The sequence below is a fragment of the Geotrypetes seraphini genome, chromosome 2 (genome assembly GCF_902459505.1).
Source record: "Geotrypetes seraphini chromosome 2, aGeoSer1.1, whole genome shotgun sequence".
Classification (NCBI taxonomy): domain Eukaryota; kingdom Metazoa; phylum Chordata; class Amphibia; order Gymnophiona; family Dermophiidae; genus Geotrypetes; species Geotrypetes seraphini.
The window spans coordinates 361,304,529-361,327,453 of record NC_047085.1 but is presented as its reverse complement, the minus strand read 5'-3'; the positions used below and the strand labels follow the sequence as shown (position 1 = coordinate 361,327,453).

At 43.4% G+C, this 22,925-nt stretch overlaps 1 protein-coding gene across 4 annotated transcripts in view; it reads left to right on the top strand.

The window, feature by feature from the left end:
- The window catches only part of GRB10 (growth factor receptor bound protein 10), a 459,832-nt gene that overhangs the window by 232,610 nt on the left and 204,297 nt on the right, over positions 1-22,925 (top strand). For all 4 annotated transcript variants that reach the window (XM_033930513.1, XM_033930516.1, XM_033930517.1 and 1 more), the window contains exon 4: positions 8,776-8,992. In XM_033930513.1, the coding sequence (XP_033786404.1) occupies positions 8,776-8,992 (217 nt within the window). The remainder of the gene's footprint in view (positions 1-8,775; positions 8,993-22,925) is intronic.

Genomic DNA, 22,925 nt, shown 5'->3' with positions numbered 1-22,925 from the left:
TCACGGGGAGAGAGGTTTGGCAGCCGATGACAGAGTGATATCATGCTGGGAAAGAGCTTTGGATTTCAGGATTCAGCTACGGTGGAAGTTTGGGTAAATGCTAGGATGTCAGGGTTGTGGCAGAAATGATGCCACGTTTAGCGTTGGGCCATGTTAGTGTGACTAGGGAAAGTGTTGGATGTAGGCCTTGCAGTTGCGGGAGCTGCGCTGGAGAAGCTGATGTGAGCAAGTCTGTGCTGCAGTAGGAAATTCGGGTTCCCACTGCACATGTACGTGACATCACCATGCGTAGTATGTTTTGGTGATGTACAGAGGGAAGATATGAGAGCCGAGGCTTTGTTGGGGTAGTGAAGGGAAGCTCGGAAAGGGAAAGAAGATTTTGGGACAGTGATGAGAAAGCTCCGGAGAGCTGCCTTGAAAATTCTGTGACTGGAATCGGTGCAGGCCTGAGATTTTTTGAGGTGCACTGAGGTGACTGTTGAGCTTGTGAGACTGTTGGCTCATGTCATTGCTGTGTAGCGGGAGGTGGGCGTGTGCAGCAGGAACCAGAAGTGGGTGCAAAAAGAAACTGAAAATAGGATTGGAAGAATACCCTGGCAAGGTTAAGAAAATACAATTTTTTTTGTATGTAGGTGTTTGGCCAGAGTACAGAGGGTGGAAAAAGGAGGTCAGGAACACCTGCTGCAACTTTTCAGCTCCCTGGAGAGTTCTAAACTGCCAAATTGGGCCGTTGGGTGAGCAACACTGCGAGAGGTGGATATGGGTCACTGATTCTGAGCATTTGGGTCAATTTTGTTTTGAAAAAATAAATTTGTTTGACTGTTGGCTAAGAGTAAGTGTAACCAGACAGCTGTAGTTCATTTGGAAAGCCCACAGACGTTTTTGGCTTTCAGGTTTTGTTTGGTGGTTTAAAAGAACAAAGTTTTATCCGTATTTTTGAATTTGACCCTGCTTAAAAACAGACCATCTCCCTTAGTAAATTACCTCTGGGGGCACTGAGAAAAATCTGCTGATTATTTTGAGTTAAACTGCAACTGTGCTGTGACCTATTAACTGTAACCATTTCCTCTACTCCTGCTTTAAAAGAAACTACTACATTTAAAAAAAAAAAAAAGTGTTTTGTGCAAATTTTTATTTTAAAAGGCATTGTTAAAATAGGCTTACTAGTCTGATCTAAGAATCTGTCACAGCTGTGTCTGATGGAAGACATTGTGTTCTCTGCTTAATTAAAAAGTGCTATGCTGAAACATTTTTTTTCAGCTGTTGCAGACAGCCCTGGTTTGCGTTTTTAGAAAGATATTTTCCATGTACTATTCCAAAGTTTGAGAGTTGTATATTTAAAAAAAAAAAAAAAAAAGTGAGTGTCTGAAAGGGGATTGTGGTGGTTTTAGTAGAGACTCTAATTGTGCATTGTTATAATTAGTTTCCAAGTTGATTGGTTTTTGATATACCATTTATCTAAAATTGGCTAAACGGTTTTACAAGGAACTGGGGTCCTGAGTGAGTTAGTTTTATTTATTGAGTTATTAAAGCAAAGGGAGTAAGTATCCTGGGTTTCAATGACATTGACTCTGTTTCATTAAGGTAGTCTTTTACAATGCCATGATAGCAATGCTGCTGCGATAAATGCACTGAAGCCCATTTACGGTGGGCAGCATGGTACTGTGACTTTGTAAAAGATCCCCTTAGTTTGTAGACTGGATCCAGTAAGGGTTTCTGAAAGAAAAATAAAAGAACAGGTCTTAGAATTTATCGTTTTCCTCGTGATCGTATGAAAATTTATTGATCGTACAGGGTGTCAATCACTGACAGGCACTGCTTAGAGAATAATGTTTCCCAAGGACCCTAGGTGCTAGAAATATAGGCCACGGTTTTACGGGTCTGCATGTCCGGTGCTCAGGGTCCTTCCTGAATCGTGGCCAGCGACGCATAGTGACGTCAAAGTCTAGTGCTGACCCCCTAAACACACCCACTTTGGGGCGTCACTATGCATCGCTTGCCAGCAGGTACCTAGGTGCCTGTCCCGGAGGCCACACAGCAGCACTGCCCAGGTACATTAGATAGATTGTGAGCCCACCGGGACAGATGGGAAAATGCTTGAGCTACCTGTATGTAAACTGCTTTGAATGTGGTTGTGTAACTACAAAAAGGTGGTGTACAAGTCCCTATCCCTTATTTATTTTTTTGTAACAAGGGTTTAATCGGGTTGTAATGGTGTGACCAATTATTGCGCCTCTTAAACCTAATTAAGGGGCAGTGGCGTACCTAGGGGGGGGCGGGGGGGGGGGGGGGGCGGTCCGCCCCGGGTACCAGCTCATTAGGGGTGCTCGAGCCTTGGAGTCATGGCCCGGGAACTTCCCTGCTATGGCCCGACTCCAAGGCTTCCGCGAGTCCCCGAAGTGATCCTGCCTGAGCCCTCTCTCTTAACTTCCATTCCCCCACGGCCACACCCCCCGTCGCCGTCGGAGCTTGGTCAGCAACTTCCGGTTTCCGGCTGGGTGGAAGCAAGAAAGGGAGCCCGAGCCGCGTGGGACACTGCAATTAAGGCAGGAACAGAGGGTGAGTATCGCTGGGCTGCTTGGCAGTGGTTTTATTGTTATTTTTTTTTCTGCCCGAATCAATTTTTTAAAAACCCCAAAATCGGCCACCCGAATCATCAACTGACCCTCCCCCCCTAAAGCAGGATCGGCAACTTCCTCTTGCTAGCCGGCTCCTGCTTTAGAGGGCGAGGGGGGAGGGTCAGTTGGGAATTGCTGCAATGTCCTGCTTCCCCTCTGGCCTCCTGACCCATACCTAATTGCATTAGACAGTACTAGATGGGGGGGTGTAGGCCTTAAGAGGGAGGTGTAGGCCTTAAGGGGGGGGGACAGACCTTCGGGTGGGAGGTAAAGACCTTTGGGTGGGGGGTGCAGGCCTTCAGGGGAGTGCAGGCCTTCAGGGGAGTGCAGGCCTTCAGGGGAGTGCAGGCCTTCAGGGGGGGTGCAGGCCTTCAGGAGGTACAGACCTTTGGGGGGGTGCAGGCCTTCAGGGGGGGGTGCAGGCCTTCAGGGGGTGCAGGCCTTCAGGAGGTACAGACCTTCGGGGGGGTGCAGGCCTTCAGGGGGGTGCAGGCCTTCAGGGGGGTGCAGGCCTTCGGGGGGGGTGCAGGCCTTCAGGGGGGGTGCAGGCCTTCGGGGTGGGTGCAGGCATTCGGGGTGGGTGCAGGCATTCGGGGTGGGTGCAGGCCTTCGGGATGGGTGCAGGTCTTCGGGATGGGTGCAGGCCTTCAGGGGGGACAGACCTTCGGGTGGGGGGTACAATCCTTCGGGGAGGGTGCAGGCCTTCAGGGGGGTACAGGCCTTCAGGGGGTGTGCAGGCCTTCAGGGGGGTGCAGGCCTTCAAGAGGTACAGATCTTTGGGGGAGGGGTGCAGGCCTCCAGGGGGATGCAGGCCTTCGGGGGGAGGGGTGCAGGCCTTCGGGTGCAGGCCTTCGGGGGGGGGGTGCAGGCCTTCAAGGGGAGGTGCAGGCCTTCGGGGTGGGTGCAGGCATTCGGGGTGGGTGCAGGCCTTCAGGGGGGGACAGACCTTCGGGTGGGGGGTACAATCCTTCGGGGAGGGTGCAGGCCTTCAGGGGTGGGGTTTAGGCCTTCAGAGGGGGACAGACCTTCAGTGGGAGGTAAAGTCCTTCGGGGGGGTGCAGGCCTTCAGAGGTGGGGTTAGCCTTTCGGAGGGGGGACAGACCTTCGGGGGAGGAGGGTCCTGGTGTAAAAGTACACAGAGGGAGAGAGGGAAGGGGGGGTTCAAAGATACGTGCATATGCCAGACTTTGGGGGTTAGAAATAATGGGTCTAAAAACAGAGGAGTGGGAGAGAGATGGTGCATAATGGGATTTAGGGAGGGAAGGAACAGAAAGGGAGAGAACTTGGAAACAGGGGATGGTGTGGAGGGGGGATAGAGATACTGGATAGGAGGATAGTTGGGAACAGAAAGGGAGAGATGGTGGATCCTGGGGTGGTGGGGAGTTGAGAAAAGGTGAATCTGTGGATGGAGACAAAAAAAAGGAAAGATGCCAGATCTCCGGGAGAGGGAAGGGAAACGGAAGGGGAGGACAGAGATGGCAGACGGATGGTTAGCACGGAGAAAGGAGACCCTGGCAAGCAAGACAACAAGAGCCTGGGACCAACAAGATTTGAATATTGACCAGAGAACAAAAGGTAGAAAAAATAATTTTATTTTCTGTTTTGTGATTACAATATGTTAGATTTGAAAAGTGTACATGAGACAGCTTGAAATGGGAACTTTTCTATTTTTGTGAATGGCAAGGCTGAGTTCAGTTAAAATATATGCTTTATAAGAAAATATAATAATGTGTTTTATAAAGTTTATAAGCATTGCTGGCATACTCGGTGAGGTGTTCCTAGTGTTGGTGGTGGTGGTAGCATGTCAGTGTGTTGAGAGGAAGAGGTAGTCTGGGAAATTCTGCTGAGCAAACTCTGGGCCCATTTCCACCCCCAGTTAGTCCACTCCACTCAACTGGTTCACACACTGAGTGGGTCTTTGGGTGTTATTTCTGGGTAGTTGTTTTAGAATCTCTTCCAGTGGTTTGTCAGTATCTCCTTCTGGTCCAAGGAAGGAAACTTTGTCAACCTTAGCATTGACCTTCAGAATATGTTTGTAACAGCGCTGCTTGTGTGGCATTAGGCTATGTAGTGATCGAAAGAAAAAAACAGACCTTTGCACATTTTTGCACTATATGGTGGGTGTATGAGGAGATTCATTTCCTGCACAGTTAAGTCCGTGTGAAGTTACCTTGTGCTGTATTTGACATCTAGCAAGGTCTCTGTTTGGAAGGAAAGATCTAAGCTTAAAAATGAAGTAGCCAGAAGTTATGTTAAAAGTAGATAGCGTAGCTGGTTTTAAGAAAGGTTTGGACAAATTTCTGGAGGAAAAGTCCATTGTCTGTTATTAAGACATGGGGGAAGCGTCTGCTTGCCCTGGATTGGTAGCATGGAATGTTGCTACTCTTTGGGTTTTCACCAAGTACTAGTGACCTGGATTGGCTACTAGTGCTGCCCGATTCACGATTCGAATCGGTTCACCGATTCGAATCAGGTGAATCGACGAGTTCGGACTATTTCACGCCGCCGGACTCTTCCCATCTAATGTAATTTCCGGTTTTGCGAAACAGTAAATTACATCGGAAGAAACGAAAGGAGTGGGAGAGTCAAGCGGCAAGCGAGCGGACCTCGTGCAGCAGACCTCGGCACTCAGCAGCAACAAATACTAGTTTTGGCTGGCTCTTTCCCCGCATTTCTCCTCTCTTCCCCACTATTTAATATCCAGTTCAGGCAGTAAGTAAATACATCGGCAGGGGGGGGGGTCTGGTAAGTCTTGGGGGCTGGGGATGGAAGGTGAGAATCAGTTCTGTAGGCTATCAGAAATTTGCTTAATTATCTACTCACACAGAAAAGCAGTAAAGTCAATAGGTTCTCTGAGTGGGAACAACCTGTTTGATCTTGCACTCTTGTGATTGACCAATTGTTTATCACTGTTTAATTTATCACATTGATTAATTTGAGCACACCTGAGGTGTCCTATGATGGTGTGCACTGCAGGCAGAGGGTGATTAACCTGTGCCTTATTGTGTAAAGCGCTGGAGAATTCTCTCCTCTCGCTTACCTCTCACGCTGAGGACACCCTGCTTCAGTATAATCATTTATTTGATTTATCTTATAAACATTATTACGTGGTCTTTTCCTCAAGTGCTGAGACATCAGGTTGTTCCCACTTGGAGAACCTATTGACTTTTACTGCTTTTCTGTGTGGCTTTAACATTTTTGCTATTCAGTATACCTAAACTATTATTCAGTAGAAAAAATTTGGTTTGTTCAATCAAATCCTGTGTGGACATTGGACTTCTATGAGTGAATGTTCTGCTTGATTGAACAAACTAAATTTTTTCTACTGAATAATAGTCTAGGTACAATGAAAGTAAATAGCAAAAATGTTTGAGTAGATAATTAAGGAAATCTTTTTCATATTGCTTGCTTATGGACTGGGAAAAAAGACTGTTCAAGCAAATGTCACCAGAACTGCTTTAATGGAAAAATGTGATTTTTTTTTTAAAGTACTTTGTGAAATTTATTGTTGTTGTGAAATTTATTGTTATACTTTGTTTAAACTTAAAAAGCGGTGTCATTAACAGTGAATCGAATCGAAAAATAGATTCAACAGGGTGAATCGAATCGAATGAAATATTTTTCTCTGAATCGGGCAGCACTATTGGCTACCATGAGAATGGGCTACTGGGCATGATGGACCATTGGTGTGACCCAGTTAGGCTATTCTTATGTTATGTTCTCATCTGTAGGGGCCTTTGTTTTCACTTCTTATTTTAATGTATTTTTTTCCTGGGAACTTATCAGTGTTTTTTTATAATGGGAACAAAAATGGAAGAGAATTCTAAGTTGCTTTTAAGTTTGTTGTTTTAACCTTCTTACTCATAGAAACATAGAAACATAGAAATTGACGGCAGAAAAGGGCCATAGCCCATCGAGTCTGCCCATACCAGTGACCAGTCTCCAGATATGCTCCACTATCCCTACTAACCACTTCCAATTTTCCTGCCTACTATTTAAAGCAATAAACAGAGACAGCCCAGCCTATTGGAACAATCGACTAATTAAATCCACCTCAACTAGACATAGGAGAACTCACGCACCATTCACACACCCTCCAACCAAAAACTGTTCAACAACCTCGTAGCCATTCGAGCTGCAACTCTCGACCTCCAACTCTACAACCTATTGACTTCGACCGCAGACTACAAAACTTTCAAAAAATAAATAAAAACCCTTCTATTCAAAAAACACATAAAACCGAACTAACACAATCAGGACTGTCCCAAGCATCACCTGCAACTACTCCATATGTACTTCTAATGCCATGACAATTTAGACATAATTTATGTTATGTTATGGTATGTTTGGAATAATGGTTACATATATGAGGTTCAATAAAAGAAAATTTTCACTGCCTGTTTCTATTCTGACCATTTATTCCATTTCATGGTTATTGCAAAAAAAAAAAAAAAAAAAAAAATTTTTACATGGGGGGGGGGGGGGTGTCAAAAAATGATGGGCCCCGGGTGCCACATACCCTAGGTATGCCACTGTTAAGGGGTCCTTTTACTAAGTTTCAAGTTTTATTAAAATTTTGATGTATCGCAATATCATTAATTCAAAGCGATTTACAATTAAAAACAGGGTCTTAATTATTAACTAAAACCAACACAAACGGACCTGACGTACCAATACATAAGGGAAGCAGGGAGAACTACAATAAGTATAGTAAAGGACACATGAAAGGAGAATACAAACGGAGGGTAAGAAACTTTAAAAGTATTGATAAAAGTATAATAGAAAGTTAAGAACTTTTTTTTTTTAATTTCTCAGCGCCTAAGACAGAGGACTATTGAGTTTAAGCAGCGAATGGGATCAATAGAGACTCCAGTAATTAGGTCTCAAAAGCATCCTTGTACAACCAACATGTTAGCAGTCCTTTAAATTTACTTAGTGATTTTTCTTCCTTAATAAATGATGGTAAGATTAGCGTGTGCTAAATCGGTTAGCACGCCTTAGTAAAAGGACCCCTAAAAGGACAGAGTACGGTACTAGAGTTCAAGAAAGGATTGGACAATTTCCTGCTGGAAAAAGGGATAGAGGGGTATAGATAGAGGGCTACTGCACAGGTCCTGGACCTGTTGGGCCGCCGCGTGAGCGGACTGCTGGGCACGATGGACCTCGGGTCTGACCCAGTGAAGGCATTGCTAATGTTCTTATGTAAACTAATTAAGTTAGGTGGCGGTAGAGCAGCTGCTGCTGCCTAACTTCCGGCAGCTTTTGTAGAATCTAGCCCAGGGTTTTGTTCCTCATCTTAGAACTGCTTACCGGTTCCCCTATATTTCTCCTATTTCCATGTGCCTTGCCTTCTAGGTGAGGGCCTCTCTGAGGTAGTGGCCTCTTAGACGATTACACAGTATTGATAAAGGTAGTTGGGGGCTGACTTCTGGAGGCAGAGTTACATAAAAGTTAAAAAAAAAAAAAAAATGAAAGAAATGCATTGAGCACCACTGCTGAATATGGATGTGCCAATGTCTTGGTGACCGGAAGTGCTTCTTTTATAGATGGGGGAGAATAAGGTCTTTTTTGTGTGGGGGATGGGGGAAGTGGATTTTTAAAAAGATGCTCTAGCTCAGTGGTTCCCAACCCTGTCCTGGAGGAACACCAGGCCAATCGGGTTTTCAGGCTAGCCCTAATGAATATGCATGAGAGAGATTTGCATATGATGGAAGTGATAGGCTTGCAAATTTGCTTCATGCATATTCATTAGGGCTAGCCTGAAAACCCAATTGGCCTGGTGTTCCTCCAGGACAGGGTTGGGAACCACTGCTCTAGCTTACAAAGATTCCAGTTTTCTGCTAGAATGGTACAGCTGCTAGAAGGTTGCATTGATCTGTGTTTTGGTTTATACGAGGGTCCTTCAAAAAGTTTCTGCACTTTCATATTTTTGTGGGAAAGGGTTGGGGCGGGAAGAGTGGCAAGAGTGCGTGTCGTAGAATGTCATGTGACTAGTCAGTCAGACAAGCCTGCTCACCTTGCAGGTAGTGATGTAATTTGCTTTTGAGATATTTCATAAATAGTGTTTAAAAATAATTAGTGCGGAGACATTTTGAAGGTCCCTCGTACAACACTCACTGTAATTAGTTAATGTGGGTTTTGTTTTTCTACATTTCAGATGATGATGTGGACCTGGAAGCTTTGGTGAATGATATGAACACATCCTTCGAGAGCTTGTACTCTGCCTGTAGTGTGCAGTCAGAAACCGCACCACTCCTGCAAAATGGGCAGCTTAACCGCAGCCATTTGCCAGCCTCAGGAATGAGCCCGCTGCAACCTGTGCCTCAAAAACAGGGGGTTCAGAGGTCCCAGCCAATGCACATTTCATCTGTCAGGTAGGAGCATTTGGAGTTGGACTAAACAGCGGTTATTGAGCAGGACATTCTCTTCTCATCACCATTTTTAAGCAAGCCTGGCTTTTAGATTAGCGACTCACTAATCTGTCTGTGGGGGAACTCCTAGCTGGTTGGCTTTTCAGGATTGAATATGCATGAGAGATATGCATGCAATGCGGCATCATGCATATTCATTTAGGGAGAAATTCTAGAAACAGTGCCTAAGTTAAGTAAAAAAAAACGCCATTTAAAACAGCAAAAAATAGCACTGTTAAAGCGTCTATTGACGCCTAAATAATGCGCACTGGAATTGCACCTACATAGGTGCTTTAGGCAGCTGAATGCCACTATGGGCATGGCTAACACCAGAAGAGGCGTTAGGCGACCTTAAGGTGTGATTCATGGCATAGAAAGGCACCAGAAATTAGCATAAATTAGGCCCAGAAAACTCTTTCTGGCTTTGCAATTTTTTTTAGGGCGCTATTGCATGATTAGCATGCGATCGGCGGCCACTTTTTAGGCAGACATCGATATCAGCATCCTATAGAGATCCTATAGGGTCATCCAGAAAACCTGACAGGCTGGGGGGTGTCTGAGGACTGGGTTGAGAACTGTTCATCTGTACCTCCAGGCTTGCTGGAAATTGAGATGAAGAGAGATTAGTACAAGAGTTAGGGGAAACTGATATTTTTGGAACCACCTCTAGTAAAATTAATCACCTTATTTGTGAATGCAAAATGCTTGTGTTGTATTGTCTTTGGCCCTGCTCCCATATTCCCTTTCTTGTGAATAGTATAATCCAGGCTAAGACAAGTAACAGCAAATGCTTAGAGGTTCTTCACTGGTGCTATTAGGACCACAGTGGTCCAGTGTATGAATCAAGGTAAGGGCTCAGGGAAGGAAAGACAAATGATTCTTATAGACCATTATTTCAGGACTTGAAGCATTTGTAGTGAAGTTCTAAGAGAAGGGTTTGGGATTCTGAGATAATTCAGAATTCCATTTAAGGTTCTTACTATAACTCATTGTCTCTCAAACTGTGTGCCACGGCACAGTGGTGTGCCCTGAAGAGATTTCGGGTATGCCACAAGAGATTCCAGAAGTTTACTTTATTTTTTTTAAATTTCCTTCACAAGTATACACTAGAACAGATGACATGTATGCAAGAGTCTGTCAACGTTATGAGCACCTGTGTGCAGAAGGATAACAGCATCATTCCCATTCTTTGATGTGATTGGTCCTTGAAAACTAATGGCAAGTAATTTTGTTTTTATTTTTTATGCAGTGGTTATCCTAACTTGACCAACAAAAGCAATCAAGGCTTTATTACCATTTGGATCTTATCTTTGTGAATTTGGATTTTCAGCTCTGACAGAAATTAAATTGAGAAAAAACAAACAAACGACTGCAGATGGTGGCTGATGAAATGCGTGTTTGCTTTTCGACTATCGAGCTGTGTTTTGAGTTAATTTGCAGTCAAAAACAAGCACATCCATCACATTGATAGCAATTCTATTCTATCCACTTCAGTTTCACTGTTACAATTACCCATACATAGGGCTCCTTTTACAAAGGTGCCCTAGCATTTTTAGCACACGCACCGGATTAGCACGTGCTATAGCGCGCGCTACCCGAAAAACTACTGCCTGCTCAAGAGGAGGCGGTAGCGGCTAGCGCGCGCTATTCCGCGCGTTAAGGCCCTAACGCACCTTTGTAAAAGGAGCCCATAGCTTAAAGAACTTTAAATAAATAGCTCGCAATTTTAATTTTTATATTGGTTTTGCAATTTTATAATTTCAGTTATAATGTGCCGCGAAAAATATTTGCACCGTTTGGTGTGCCGGAGCTAAAAAAGTTTGAGATACTGCTATAACTTGTCTTGTGTTTTTACTCAAGTTTACTCATCCCTCATTTATCTTTTCAAGTGCTCGGTCTTTGCAACACTTATGCTTTAGCATACTGGCCACTTCCCTTTGGATGGCCTGCTTTTGGGCATAAAACTAGAAATCTCATTAAATAATAATAATAATAAAAAATATGTCAACTTGGGAACTTTCATTAGACTTGCATTCCCTCCCTGAATTCTGCTTAATGGTTCAGCTTACTTTTTAGTTTTATAATGTAGTTTTTGAAAACATGAAAAAATTATGTGAAAATAGGGAGTGCCCGCAGAAGTTTGAATTCCCTACCATGCAGCTACATTCATAAAGCTGTCATTACTCGGGTGGAGATCAATAATTATCTTTCATTGGGCACACTCCCTAATATAAATGAACAAATCAAAATTTGCACTGTATATTTCAGCTTTCTAGTACTCTTGAGATGTGAACTCAGAAATATGTTTTATCCACCTGCCTATTGTCTCTATATATGAGGTTTGGAGTGTTTTTTTTATTTTTTAAAGATTCCTTTTACTGATTTCCTTAATTTACTGTATTTCCCCCTTTTTTAAATTATTGCAAACCACATAAATTGATTGGAATATTTGGTATATTAAGGGCTCATTTTACTAAGGTGCGCTAGTGTTTTTAGCGCGCGCAAACCACATGCTAAATGAAAAATACTAATGCAGGTTCTATGGAGGCGTTAGTGTTTAGTGTGCGCTAAAACCGCTAGCACACCTTAGTAAAAGGAGCCCTAAATGTAAAGTGTTAGGAATTGAATTTAATAAAGATATTTATATTCTGCTGAACCAAAAGTTCTAAGTGGATTCCAAATACAATAGACTCTTAACTGGAATTCAAGCAGCCAGAACTCAAAAGCAACCAGCTTAAAAATTCAAAGAAATACTGTAATACTTTAAATAAAAATGAAAATAAAATCAATTTCTGGTGGAAATTTACATGTGAACTTTGGCACTCCACATCTGAGTTCGCCCATGCTTTGACTACCACATGTCCGGTAGTTTGTTTGGAACAGTTTATGGTATGGCATAGTATGGGGTACAGTATTAGTTAAGCCTATTTTTATATTAACTCTCAAGCAATCAGAAACTACATTTATCCGGTATCTTATCAATCTAGAGCACATGTGTCAAACACAAGGCCCGCGAGCTGAATCCAGCCCGCCTGGCTGTTTTATGCGGCTCACGGTTCAGGGCTGGCATTACGGGGGAGTAAACAGGGCTTCACAATGTCGCCTTGCTTTCTGTTTTGGGCCCTCACCTGATGGCAACAACAGCACTCGTGGGCCGCGGTGATCATCAGCTTGTGCGTGTCGGCAACACAATAAAAACTACCCCAGCGATGCACCCCATTACCGGCCAGTAATTTACACCGCTGGTGTGATTGTCAACTTGCGTGTGCTGGCAGCGTAGCAGACATGAATTTAACTGTGCCGGCCCCAGCTGGGAAGCATCGCACAGTTAAATTCATTTCTGGTGCGCTATTGGCATGTGCAAGTTGACACCACACCAGCGGTGTAAATTACTGGTCGGCACTGTTAAATTACTGCTGAAGAGAGGAGGAAGCTAGACCATAAGAGAAAATTGAGGCAGCGAGGGGGAGGGGGGCGATGATTATAACCGTAGGCTTGACCTCTTGATTTCCACCTCCAACTCCACCTCCCTACTGGTCTGGCCCAGCAGTACAATATACGCAGAGGTGGAGGAGCATGAGTACCTCTCCTGCCTCTAGTAATATTCTGTACAGCCGCAGTGGTGAGGGAGGGAAATGACAAAGGTAGGGGGGAATGATTTTATTTTCAATTTAGTGTTTGAATTGTGTCAATTTTGCGAGTTTTAATCTGCTGTCTTTTGCACTGCTCAGGAAGAAATACATTTGTTTATTTTTCTCTAGGTTGTACTTTTAGTTTTTGGCCCTGTATTTGCATAGGGGTTATCTATGTTCTGGTAGGAATGAATGCTGAGAAGCATACAGTGCGTTTTGTGTAGTTTAATTTTGTGGTTAACCATTACTATTATGTGTTAATAAGATTATATTGTGTGTGTGTGTGTATATATGAAAAATGAATGGAAAAAATTGTGTTACAATTAGTACTATTATGGGAGTGGGGTCTGGGGCAGAGATTGACTTTGCCTGTGTTTTGGATTTTGGCCCCTTAGTGTGATTGAGTTTGACACCCCTGATCTAGAGAGTTAACTGAGAGACTTCTGTATTAGGAGTTGAGATGTACTGTTAGATCTCAAACTATCATCAAATGCTTATATCAAATAAATGCTGCCCTATCAGCCTTCCAAATAAGAAGGTGAAATTTTGATGATGTCAGTGTAAACCAAACACAACAAATTTTAGTTTTTCCAGATTCTTAGTTACTCCCACTTTTATGAGGCCCCACTAGCGTTTTTTTATCGCCAGCCGCGGTGGTAAAAATTCTGACACATAAGAATTCTCTGAGCATTGGAGCTTTTACCATCGCTGCCAGCTATAAAAAAAGCTAATGCAGCTTCATAAAAGGGGGGGGGGGGGTTAGTTAGGTGCAGTTTACTAATTATATTTAATATGTGTGGCCATATTCTTTCCTTTTTTTGTCATTAGAGGGTCACAAAGCCAATTGTAGAAAAGGCCAGCTGGTCTATCCAATCTGGCCAATTATTGTCCACCATTCAAGGATACATCTCAATCTCAGCTGCCAGCCACAGTATGTGCTTGCTTGTAAGATATCTGCTCTTATCTAGAACAGTTTTGGTCATCTTCCTCATAGTAGATTAGCCTAGTAGCTAGAACACTGGGCTTGACATTCAGATGTACACAGTTCAAGTCCCAGTGTTAAGAGCATAAGACTAGCCTTATTGGGTCAGACTAATGGTCTATCTAGCCCAATAGCCTGTTCGATGGCCAATCCAGGTCACCAGTACCTAGCAAAAACCCAAAGAGTAGCAACATTCCATGCTGCCGATCCAGGGTAAGCAGTGGCTTCCCCCATGTCCGTCTCAATAACAGACTTTGAACTTTTCCTCCAGGAAATTGTACAAACCTTTCTTAAAACCAGCTATGCTATCCACTCTTACCACATCCTCTGGCAATGCGTGTTGTTCTTTGTGATCTCCATTGCCTCATCTACAAAATTAGATCATGAGCCCTCTAGGGACAGGGGAAACACCTAGAGTGTCTGAATGTAACTCGCATTGAGCTACTACTGAAAAGGTGTGAGCTAAATCTAGATACAAGATCCTCCCACTTGTGCAAGTTTGAATTTTAAGTGTGGTTTGAAAACTTGTTCAGTATATGGTCCTTTCTGCTGCCTTTCAGCATAGACTAGTCAGCCCGTTTCACTCAGGCTCTTTCTCCCAACCCTTTCAGATACGTTCTGTTGAACACTATTTTGTGCATTCAGTTTGGCATATGATAATAGTGATAGGCAATAGTAATAAGCTTATTAATTCAGTAAGTGATAGTGAGTTTATCCAAGGCACAAGAGATTTGGATACATGAGGAATTCAGACATTACTCCTAGCCAATATACTCCTGTGGTGCATTGGGAGGAGCTACACAATTGATATCTCTCTGTAGAGTAAACAAAATGCTGCAATATGTACTTACCAGCTGGCTCCCCACTATGGAACACAATTAAATTCTTGGCTGGCATTGTGCTGAAAACAGCTCTTTCTTGAGGTGCTGGCAGTAGTATTGTGCTAAAGGCTGATTAGCAAACTTTCATCTAGCCAAATTTCCCAGTAGCAGGGAGAAGAGATAATCTGTATAACCGGGAGGGAATTCAAAGTGTCACTGTCAGGGAGAAGCAGCTCAAAGGACATGCGGACTCTGATTGCATTGTTAGGCCTGCTGTTGACATCTAGTGGTCAGATGAAATAATTGCAAGCTAATAGCTCTGCTGCTGATTCATCCAGCATAAAGGGATACACTACTTTTTTGGCATTTTGCAATTCTGGTTCTAGATCTTTTTATTTATACACATGTTTGTATTTTTTGTCTTTCATCTCTTAGTGTCTGCTGCATGTTATCTTTCACAGATGCTATACCTGGCTAGCCCAGGGCACTTTCATGTGTTTGAGGTCAAGGACTCGACTTGCACCACTATTTGGCAAGTTTAGCCACAGTAGACAACAGTCTGGTTTTCTCTCTTTGGGCCTGAGGATGTCATATCTAAGAAGGTTGGCTCCCTTATATAAAACAACAAATATTTTCAAAGCTGAAGATGGCAATTCTATAAAATGGCTTATAGTTTATAGTTGGTGGGGAGTGTGGCGCAGTGGTTAGAGCTACAGCCTCAGTACCCTGAGGTTGCGGGTTCAAACCCATGCTGCTCCTTATGACCCTGGGCAAGTCACTTAATCCCTCCATTGCCCCAGACATATTAGATTGTGATTGGGGAAAAATGCTTAAGTACTTGAATAAATTCATGTAAACCATTCTGAGCTCCCTAGGGAGAACGGTATAGAAAATTGAATGAATGAATAAATAAATAAATAGTTTAAAACTTTCTATACCATTCTGACTGACAGAGCTGAGTAGTGTACAGCCTGAAAATGAGAGATTTGGAAAGGAACTCCATAATCAGGACAGTAGTCATCATACAGGATTAAGAAAGAAGAGGTAGATAAGGAGAGAGGAGAGTAAGAAGATACAACGTGCAAAGGCCAGTTGCTTTGAAGAACGACACTGATCAATCAGGGCTATGATACGCTTGACTGAAGAGCCAGGTTTTTAATTCTGTTTTAAAATCTTTGAAGGTTCAATTGTTAGACAGGGAATGTGGGAGATTATTCCGTGATATGAAATAGAAGGTACAGTGTCTTGTGGATTCGAAATATGCTGATTTTGGATTTGGGAGCGCAAGATGATAATCATTTAGGGCTCCTTTTACTAAGCTGCGATAGCGGTTTTAGTGCGCGCGCTAGATGCTAACGCCAGCATTGAGCTGGCGTTAGTTCTAGCCACGTAGCGCGGGTTTAGCGCACACTAAAATTCTGCGCGCGCTAAAAACGCAGCTTAGTAAAAGGAGCCCTTAGGCAGCGAAGAGAAATGTTTGGAGAATACGGAATAGTGAGATTGGAAAGATAGTCTGGAACGCCAAATCTGTAAGCTTTGAAGGTAAGTATAGCTACTTTGTAAATAATTCTCTACTGTATTGGGAGCAAGTATCATATCTTTAATAGTTGAGTTATGTGGTCTATCTGGCATGCGTGGTAAAGAAGCCTAATAGCAGTGTTTTGTAAGGTTTGAAGATTTTTCAGGGAACAGCGGGAGAGACCTGCGTATAGAATATTACAATAATCAAATGAAAGAGTGAGCATATGAAAACGGTGCCTTTAGACTCCCCAGTGTCATGTGCTTGGTGCCAACTTTATAGCAGCATCTCCCACCAAGATTTTGTTATATAATATGAGTTTGTCAACATTGAAACTCTAAAGTTAGGTGCTAACAGGCCAAGTTAATGGTACACAGCCCAGTTGCCACTCATGTATGTCCCCCAACTTACATTCTAGTTACACCAAAACAATGATGCACCATGTGTGCACACCCTCAAACTTACATGCTAATTATGCAAGGTCCATAGTCTACCCATATGCAATCCACCACCCCCCTCAAACTTACATACTAAGGGCCAGGTTCTATAAAGGATGCTTAAATTAGGTGCCACTAAGCGCAGATCCCGAGCTACACATAACTAAAATCCTCACACAATCCAAATTGTTTTAATTAGCTTAAATGGTGTGGTAATTTTTATTTATTTATTTTTTTTAAATTACTTATCCTGCATATCCAAACAATCTATACGGGTTACCATATGCTCGTACATACATAAATTAATAAACATAAAACAACACAGTTTTCTTTAAAGGAAAATAAAAAAATATATATATATATATATCCAAAATCATTTCATCAAGTGAGACAGTTAAAACTAATAACTTAACTAAACAGACCACCATTTCCAGAAGCTTCCTGAAAAAAGTAGGCCCTTCAATGACTTTCGAAAAGATAAAAACATTGGGATCTGTCGAATATTATTAGGTAGTGTTCCACTACACTAAAAACCCTTGAATGTATTGTAGATTTGGTAACAGACCTCAATGAGGGAACTCCCAATAGATGTTGCGATTCAAACCGAGGAGTTCGAGAAGGCATATATGGTGCTATTAAAGTAGCAGTTGCCTTTGGCAACGCCTCTTGAATGGCTTTAAACGCTAGCACCAGAATTGAAGTTAATTGATAATTTTTTTAAAAATTTAACTAATTAAGAGTTCTGCGTGGAACTCGGAGCAGCGTCTAGTGACACCTAAGCCAAGGCGCCCTCTGACACCTAACAGTGCCTACCTGAAAAGGAGGTGTGGTGAAGGGTGTCCGAGTTGGGCGCCGGTAAATTAGGCAAAGTAAAACCTGGCCTAATGTACCAGCACCTAGGGATGCCTAAGCATGCCTATGTGCTGCTAGGCGGGATTCTATAAAGGACCCCTACAGGTTGTTTGACAACTGTTCAGAGTGGCGCCTACAATGTAGGTGTACTTAGACGTCCTTTGTAAAATCTGGCCCTAAGTGATTTTGGCACATATGTTTAAGATTAGTGCCTAGCCTTTACATTTGTAAATGCTAATTTGTCCTGCATAAGTACTATTCTATAACGTACATGCACAGTTGGCCTGTTTTTCTAGGTGGCAGTTTATAGACTTCCCTACACATGTTTTCCTGGTTGGCTGACAGTTATCTTTCCCTGTAACGTGTTGCATACAGCACGGTTTTCTTTTATCCTGCTAGTATGCTATTTGTTTCATTTATGCTATTTGTTTCCTTACCCTTTTTTTGTAAGGTAGCTGTGCAGCGCTTGGAAGCCTGCAAGCCCATTTTCAAAGATTAACTGCACAGTTTCACTTGGAAAATTCTGTGGCTGCCAATAACATGAGGATGTTTTTACCTCACTGACCTTGCAGATGCACATCATGCAGCGTGAAAAAAGTGCTAGCAGTTCAAAACAAAATGCTGCTGGGTAATTCAGCTGGCCAACCCCCAGAATATTTCTTTTACTGCAAAAAAACCACAAAACAAAACAGGGGGGGGGATGATTTTCAAAAGGGACTTTTCCACAGGTAAATGCACTTTATGCTTGAAAATATTTTCTGAAAATTGTCCTCAAAATCTATGTAACTAATGACCTATTTGTGCTATCGAAACAGATGTAGGGAAATCCACTGCTTCCCTGGGATTGGTCAACAACAACGCACTCCTAATTTGCCAAACAAATCCTAAACTAGAAAAAACAAGGAAGGCAACCAAGTCACATCAAGGTCTGTGAGGGGGAAGCTCAAAGTGCCTAACTTGGCTCACAACTTGCAAACCAAATATAGTGTAATATGTCAAAGAACATGTCACATTATATGATGTTATAGGGCGCTCTCAGTGTGAACCCTCAGTGATAGGAGCACAGCTCCGACACTTCACTTCTGGGCCAAGGCCATAAGCCTCCACCCGCACACCATCATCGAGCGCCCTGTGTGTGCAGAAATCAAACCAATCAACAATCAAAGTAAGTAAATGAAACTCAACACAAGCAACCTGAGTGACCCCCACACAAACCCTGCCAGCCAAACCCCCTCAAAAAACTCACACAAAATCACAAACAAAGTCAAAAACCATACCAAAAAGTGAAAACATGTCCAAAAGAAACAATACTTATCCAAAACTGTCACACAAACGGAAAAACCGCGCCAGGAGGAGAGGTTCAACCGCGCTGGTTTCGGGAGGAGCCCTTCTTCAGGAACCTGGCCTCCAACAGAACACAAGCAGAGAGGAAGGCTGGAGGGCGGGGTGCCCGGGAGGGAGAGCACACCGGCTAAAACAGATCCACAGGTGACATCATACACGAACCAACCAATCATACAGTGCCAGCACTCAACACAATCAGCACCACAGAAAAGAGAAGGAGAAGAGGGAGGGTAAAGGGGAGGGAAAAAGAAAAAGAAAGAAGGGCTCCTCCTGAAACCAGCGCGGTTGAACCTCTCCTCCTGGCGCGGTTTTTCCGTTTGTGTGACAGTTTTGGATAAGTATTGTTTCTTTTGGACATGTTTTCACTTTTTGGTATGGTTTTTGACTTTGTTTGTGATTTTGTGTGAGTTTTTTGAGGGGGTTTGGCTGGCAGGGTTTGTGTGGGGGTCACTCAGGTTGCTTGTGTTGAGTTTCATTTACTCACTTTGATTGTTGATTGGTTTGATTTCTGCACACACAGGGCGCTCGATGATGGTGTGCGGGTGGAGGCTTATGGCCTTGGCCCAGAAGTGAAGTGTCGGAGCTGTGCTCCTATCACTGAGGGTTCACACTGAGAGCGCCCTATAACATCATATAATGTGACATGATCTTTGACATATTACACTATATTTGGTTTGCAAGTTGTGAGCCAAGTTAGGCACTTTGAGCTTCCCCCTCACAGACCTTAATGTGACTTGGTTGCCTTCCTTGTTTTTTCTCCCTGGGATTGGTAGCATGGAATGTTGCTACTATTTAGGTTTTTTCCAGGTACTCGTAAACTGGATTGGCAACTGTTCGAAACTAGATACTGGGCTAGATAGACCATTGGTCGGACCCAGTATGGCTGTTCTTATGTAGTATAAAAATACTGATTGCAGCTGCTGTATATATACATCATATGCTCAGGAACAGGCAAGAATGTTTCCAAGAAGATACAAGGAAAAGGAAAGTGTTACACTTTATGGTCAAGCAAAAATAGCATTTCGTAGTTTAACTGCTTGCAGGTCTTTACTTTTTTAATAACTTATGTACAGCCCACTTAATTATATAAACTTGAACGTGTAAGTTTTAGAATAATGCGTAACTTAGTGTTTAAGTGGGCACTTATTGGCTTTAACTGCCAATATTGACCCTTAAGTAGCATTAATTGTCTCCAATTTGCAGTTACGTGAGTAACTGCACTTAAGTGCTATTATTTAACTTTGTGTCTATGTTCTAGGGTGCATCATGACAAAAGAGCATCAATAAGGGAGTTTTCAGGAAGATCGGGCACTACTTTTATAGAATACAGATCTAGATTCACTAACAATGGTCGTTAAGACCGTGCGGGTTGCTTTGCAGGCCGATTTCTAAAGAGTGATCGGTATTCAAATGGCTTCCCGTGCAAATGAGTTTTGTGGAGGGCAATCATAGTCTCATCTGATCGCTTGCTTAGGAATCAGCTCTCACATATGCACAGAGCTGGTATGGGGAAGCCCAAACATCTGAGCGGCAGGAAACGCCCCAAAGCAGCATCCTGCCATTCAGCTGTTTGTGACTTTATTCTTTTTTTTTTTTTAATGGTACAGATGTAGTGCATGTGTTACACATGCACAATACCTGTCCTCATTACAAAAAGAAAAAAAAAGCGAGCTGGCTTCCCCCCTTCCGATAATGCCTCCCAGAGCCAAAATAGAGGCAAGAGGGAGGCTCCTCCTGCTGCCACAACCCCACTCCTCCTGCTGCCACAACCCCACCAAGCCAAATTGCCCCCCCCAGCATTACCCCCTCTCCCAGTACTTTAATAAAAATAAAAATCTTCAATCCCTCAATCCTTCTATGCTCTCAACCACTGTTTCACCTCTCCTTGCCTCCTTTATGTTATCCAGGTCTGTCCATGAGGCTGTCTTGTCATACAACTCTATTCTCTCCTCTGCTTTGGACACCCTTGCTCCTCCTGTTCCTTGTTCTGTCAGGCGTACCAAACCTTAACCTTGGCTCACTCCCAGTGTCCGTTACCTATGTTCCTGTTCCCGCTGTGCTGAGCGCCTTTGGCTCAAATCTCGCACACTTGCTGACTTTCTTCACTTTAAATTTATGCTGACCTCCTTTAATTCTGCACTTACATGGGTCAAGCAAGACTACTGCATCCAACTAACTCCCTTTCTTCCAACCCCCATCTTCTCTTTGCAATGATTAACTCCCTCCTCAAAGCGCCCCCCTCCCGACCCCTCCCTTTCTCTCTCCCCAGACTATGGCTGATTACTTCCATGACAAAGTCCGCAAGATTGCACTTTAATTTACTGCAGAGTCACATCCTTCTTCCCTACCCATCATCCACTCTCCTGAACTTCAATCTTGCACCTCCCCTTCATCCTTCACCCAAACAGTTCAGGAAGCTTCTCCTGTCTGGTCCCACTCTCTTGTCCCTCCGTCAACTACTGCTGACTTTTCTTCCTTCTCTGAAATCACAGAGGAAGAAACTACACAACTTCTGCCTTCAGCCAAACCTACTTCATGCCCCTCAGACCCTATTTCCACTGCTCTACTCGACCCCATCTCACATACTGTTATCCCTCCCATATGCCATATTTTCAATCTATCTGTTTCCACTGCAACAGTCCCTGCTGCCTTCAAATATGCAGTGGTTAAACCGCTGCTCAAAAACTCCTTGCTGGACCCCTCCTGCCCGTACAACTATCGCCCTGTCTCCTGTTCCTATCCAAGATACTCGAGTGTGCTATTCTCCGTCGCTGCCAGGACTTCCTTTCAACGCGACTGATTCTCGATCCTCTACAATAAGGTTTTTGCCCTCAATGCTCCCACAGAGATTGCCCTCACTATGGTCAGCAGTGACTTGTTCTTGGCCAGATCTAAGGGCCTTTACTCTATTCTCATCTTTCTTGACCTGTCTGCTGCCTTCGATACTGTTAATCATAGCTTACTCCTTGATACGCTTTTCTCGTTTGGATTCCGTGAATTTGTCCTTTCCCCCATTTGCCTCCTACCTTTCCCAACACACTTTTAGTGTCTATGTTGGTGGGTCCTATTCTGCAGCTACCCCACTCTAGAGGTTGGCATACCCCAGGGTTCTGTCTTGGGACCTCTTCTCTTCTCTCTCTACACCTCTTCCCTCGGTGTCCTGATCTCCTCCCATGGCTTCCAGTATCACCTTTATGCTGATGATTCCCAGATCTACCTCTCTATACCTGAAATTTCACCTAAAGTCCAAGAAAAAATCTCTGCTTGTTTGGCTGACATTGTCTGGATGTCTGCTGTCATCTGAAACTAAATATGTCCTAGACTGAGCTACTTCTCTTTCCTCCTAAACTCTCTGCTTCTCCTCCTCCTTTCTCCATCTTAGTAAATAATACTGTCATTGTTCCATTCTCCTCTGCTTGCAACCTTGGAGTGGTCTTCGATTCCGACCTGTCATTTTCTATGCACATCCAACAAGCTGCTAAGACCTGTCGCTTCTTTCTCTTCAGTATAACCAAAATTTGCACCTTCCTCTCTGAGCACATTACCCGGACCCTTGTCCATTCTCTCGTAACCTCATGCTTAGATTACTACAATCTACTTCTAACTGGTATCCCTCAGTGTCGCCTCTTTCCCTTGCAATCTGTGCAAAACTCTGCTGCACGACTCATCTTCTACCAACCTCGCTACGCTCATGTCACCCCTCTCCTTAAGTCACTTCACTGGCTCTTTATCTGCCATCACATACAGTTCAAGATCTTATTGCTGACTTACAAGTGTGTTCATTCTGTTGCTCCTCAATATCTCTCCTTATACACCTCCCATAGAACTCCGTTCCTCAGATAAGCTGCTCTTAACTTTACCCTTCTCCTCCACTGCCAATTCCAGACTTTGTTCCTTTCATCTAGCTGCCTCCTATGCCTGGAATAAATTACCCGAGTTTGTCCGTCAGGCCCCTTCCCTTGTTTAAAAGCAGACTGAAAACCTACCTTTTTGATGTAGCCTTCAATCCATAACCCTACTCCTCTGTCCTCCAACTCAGCCTGCTGATTATCCATTCCCCTTAACTGTATCCATGACATCCTGTTTGTCTGTCTTGGCTGTTTAGATTGTAAGGTCTTTCGAGCAGGGACTGTTTTCTTCTTCTTTGTGACTCTGTGTAGCGCTTCGTGCATCTGGTAGCTCAATAGAAATAATTAATAAGAGGAGGAGGAGGAGGAGGGATGCCCATTCACTCCATCCACCATGACCTCCCCAAACCAACCCCTCCTTTTCCCCACTTTACAAAAAAATAGTCAGGAGGGATGCCCACA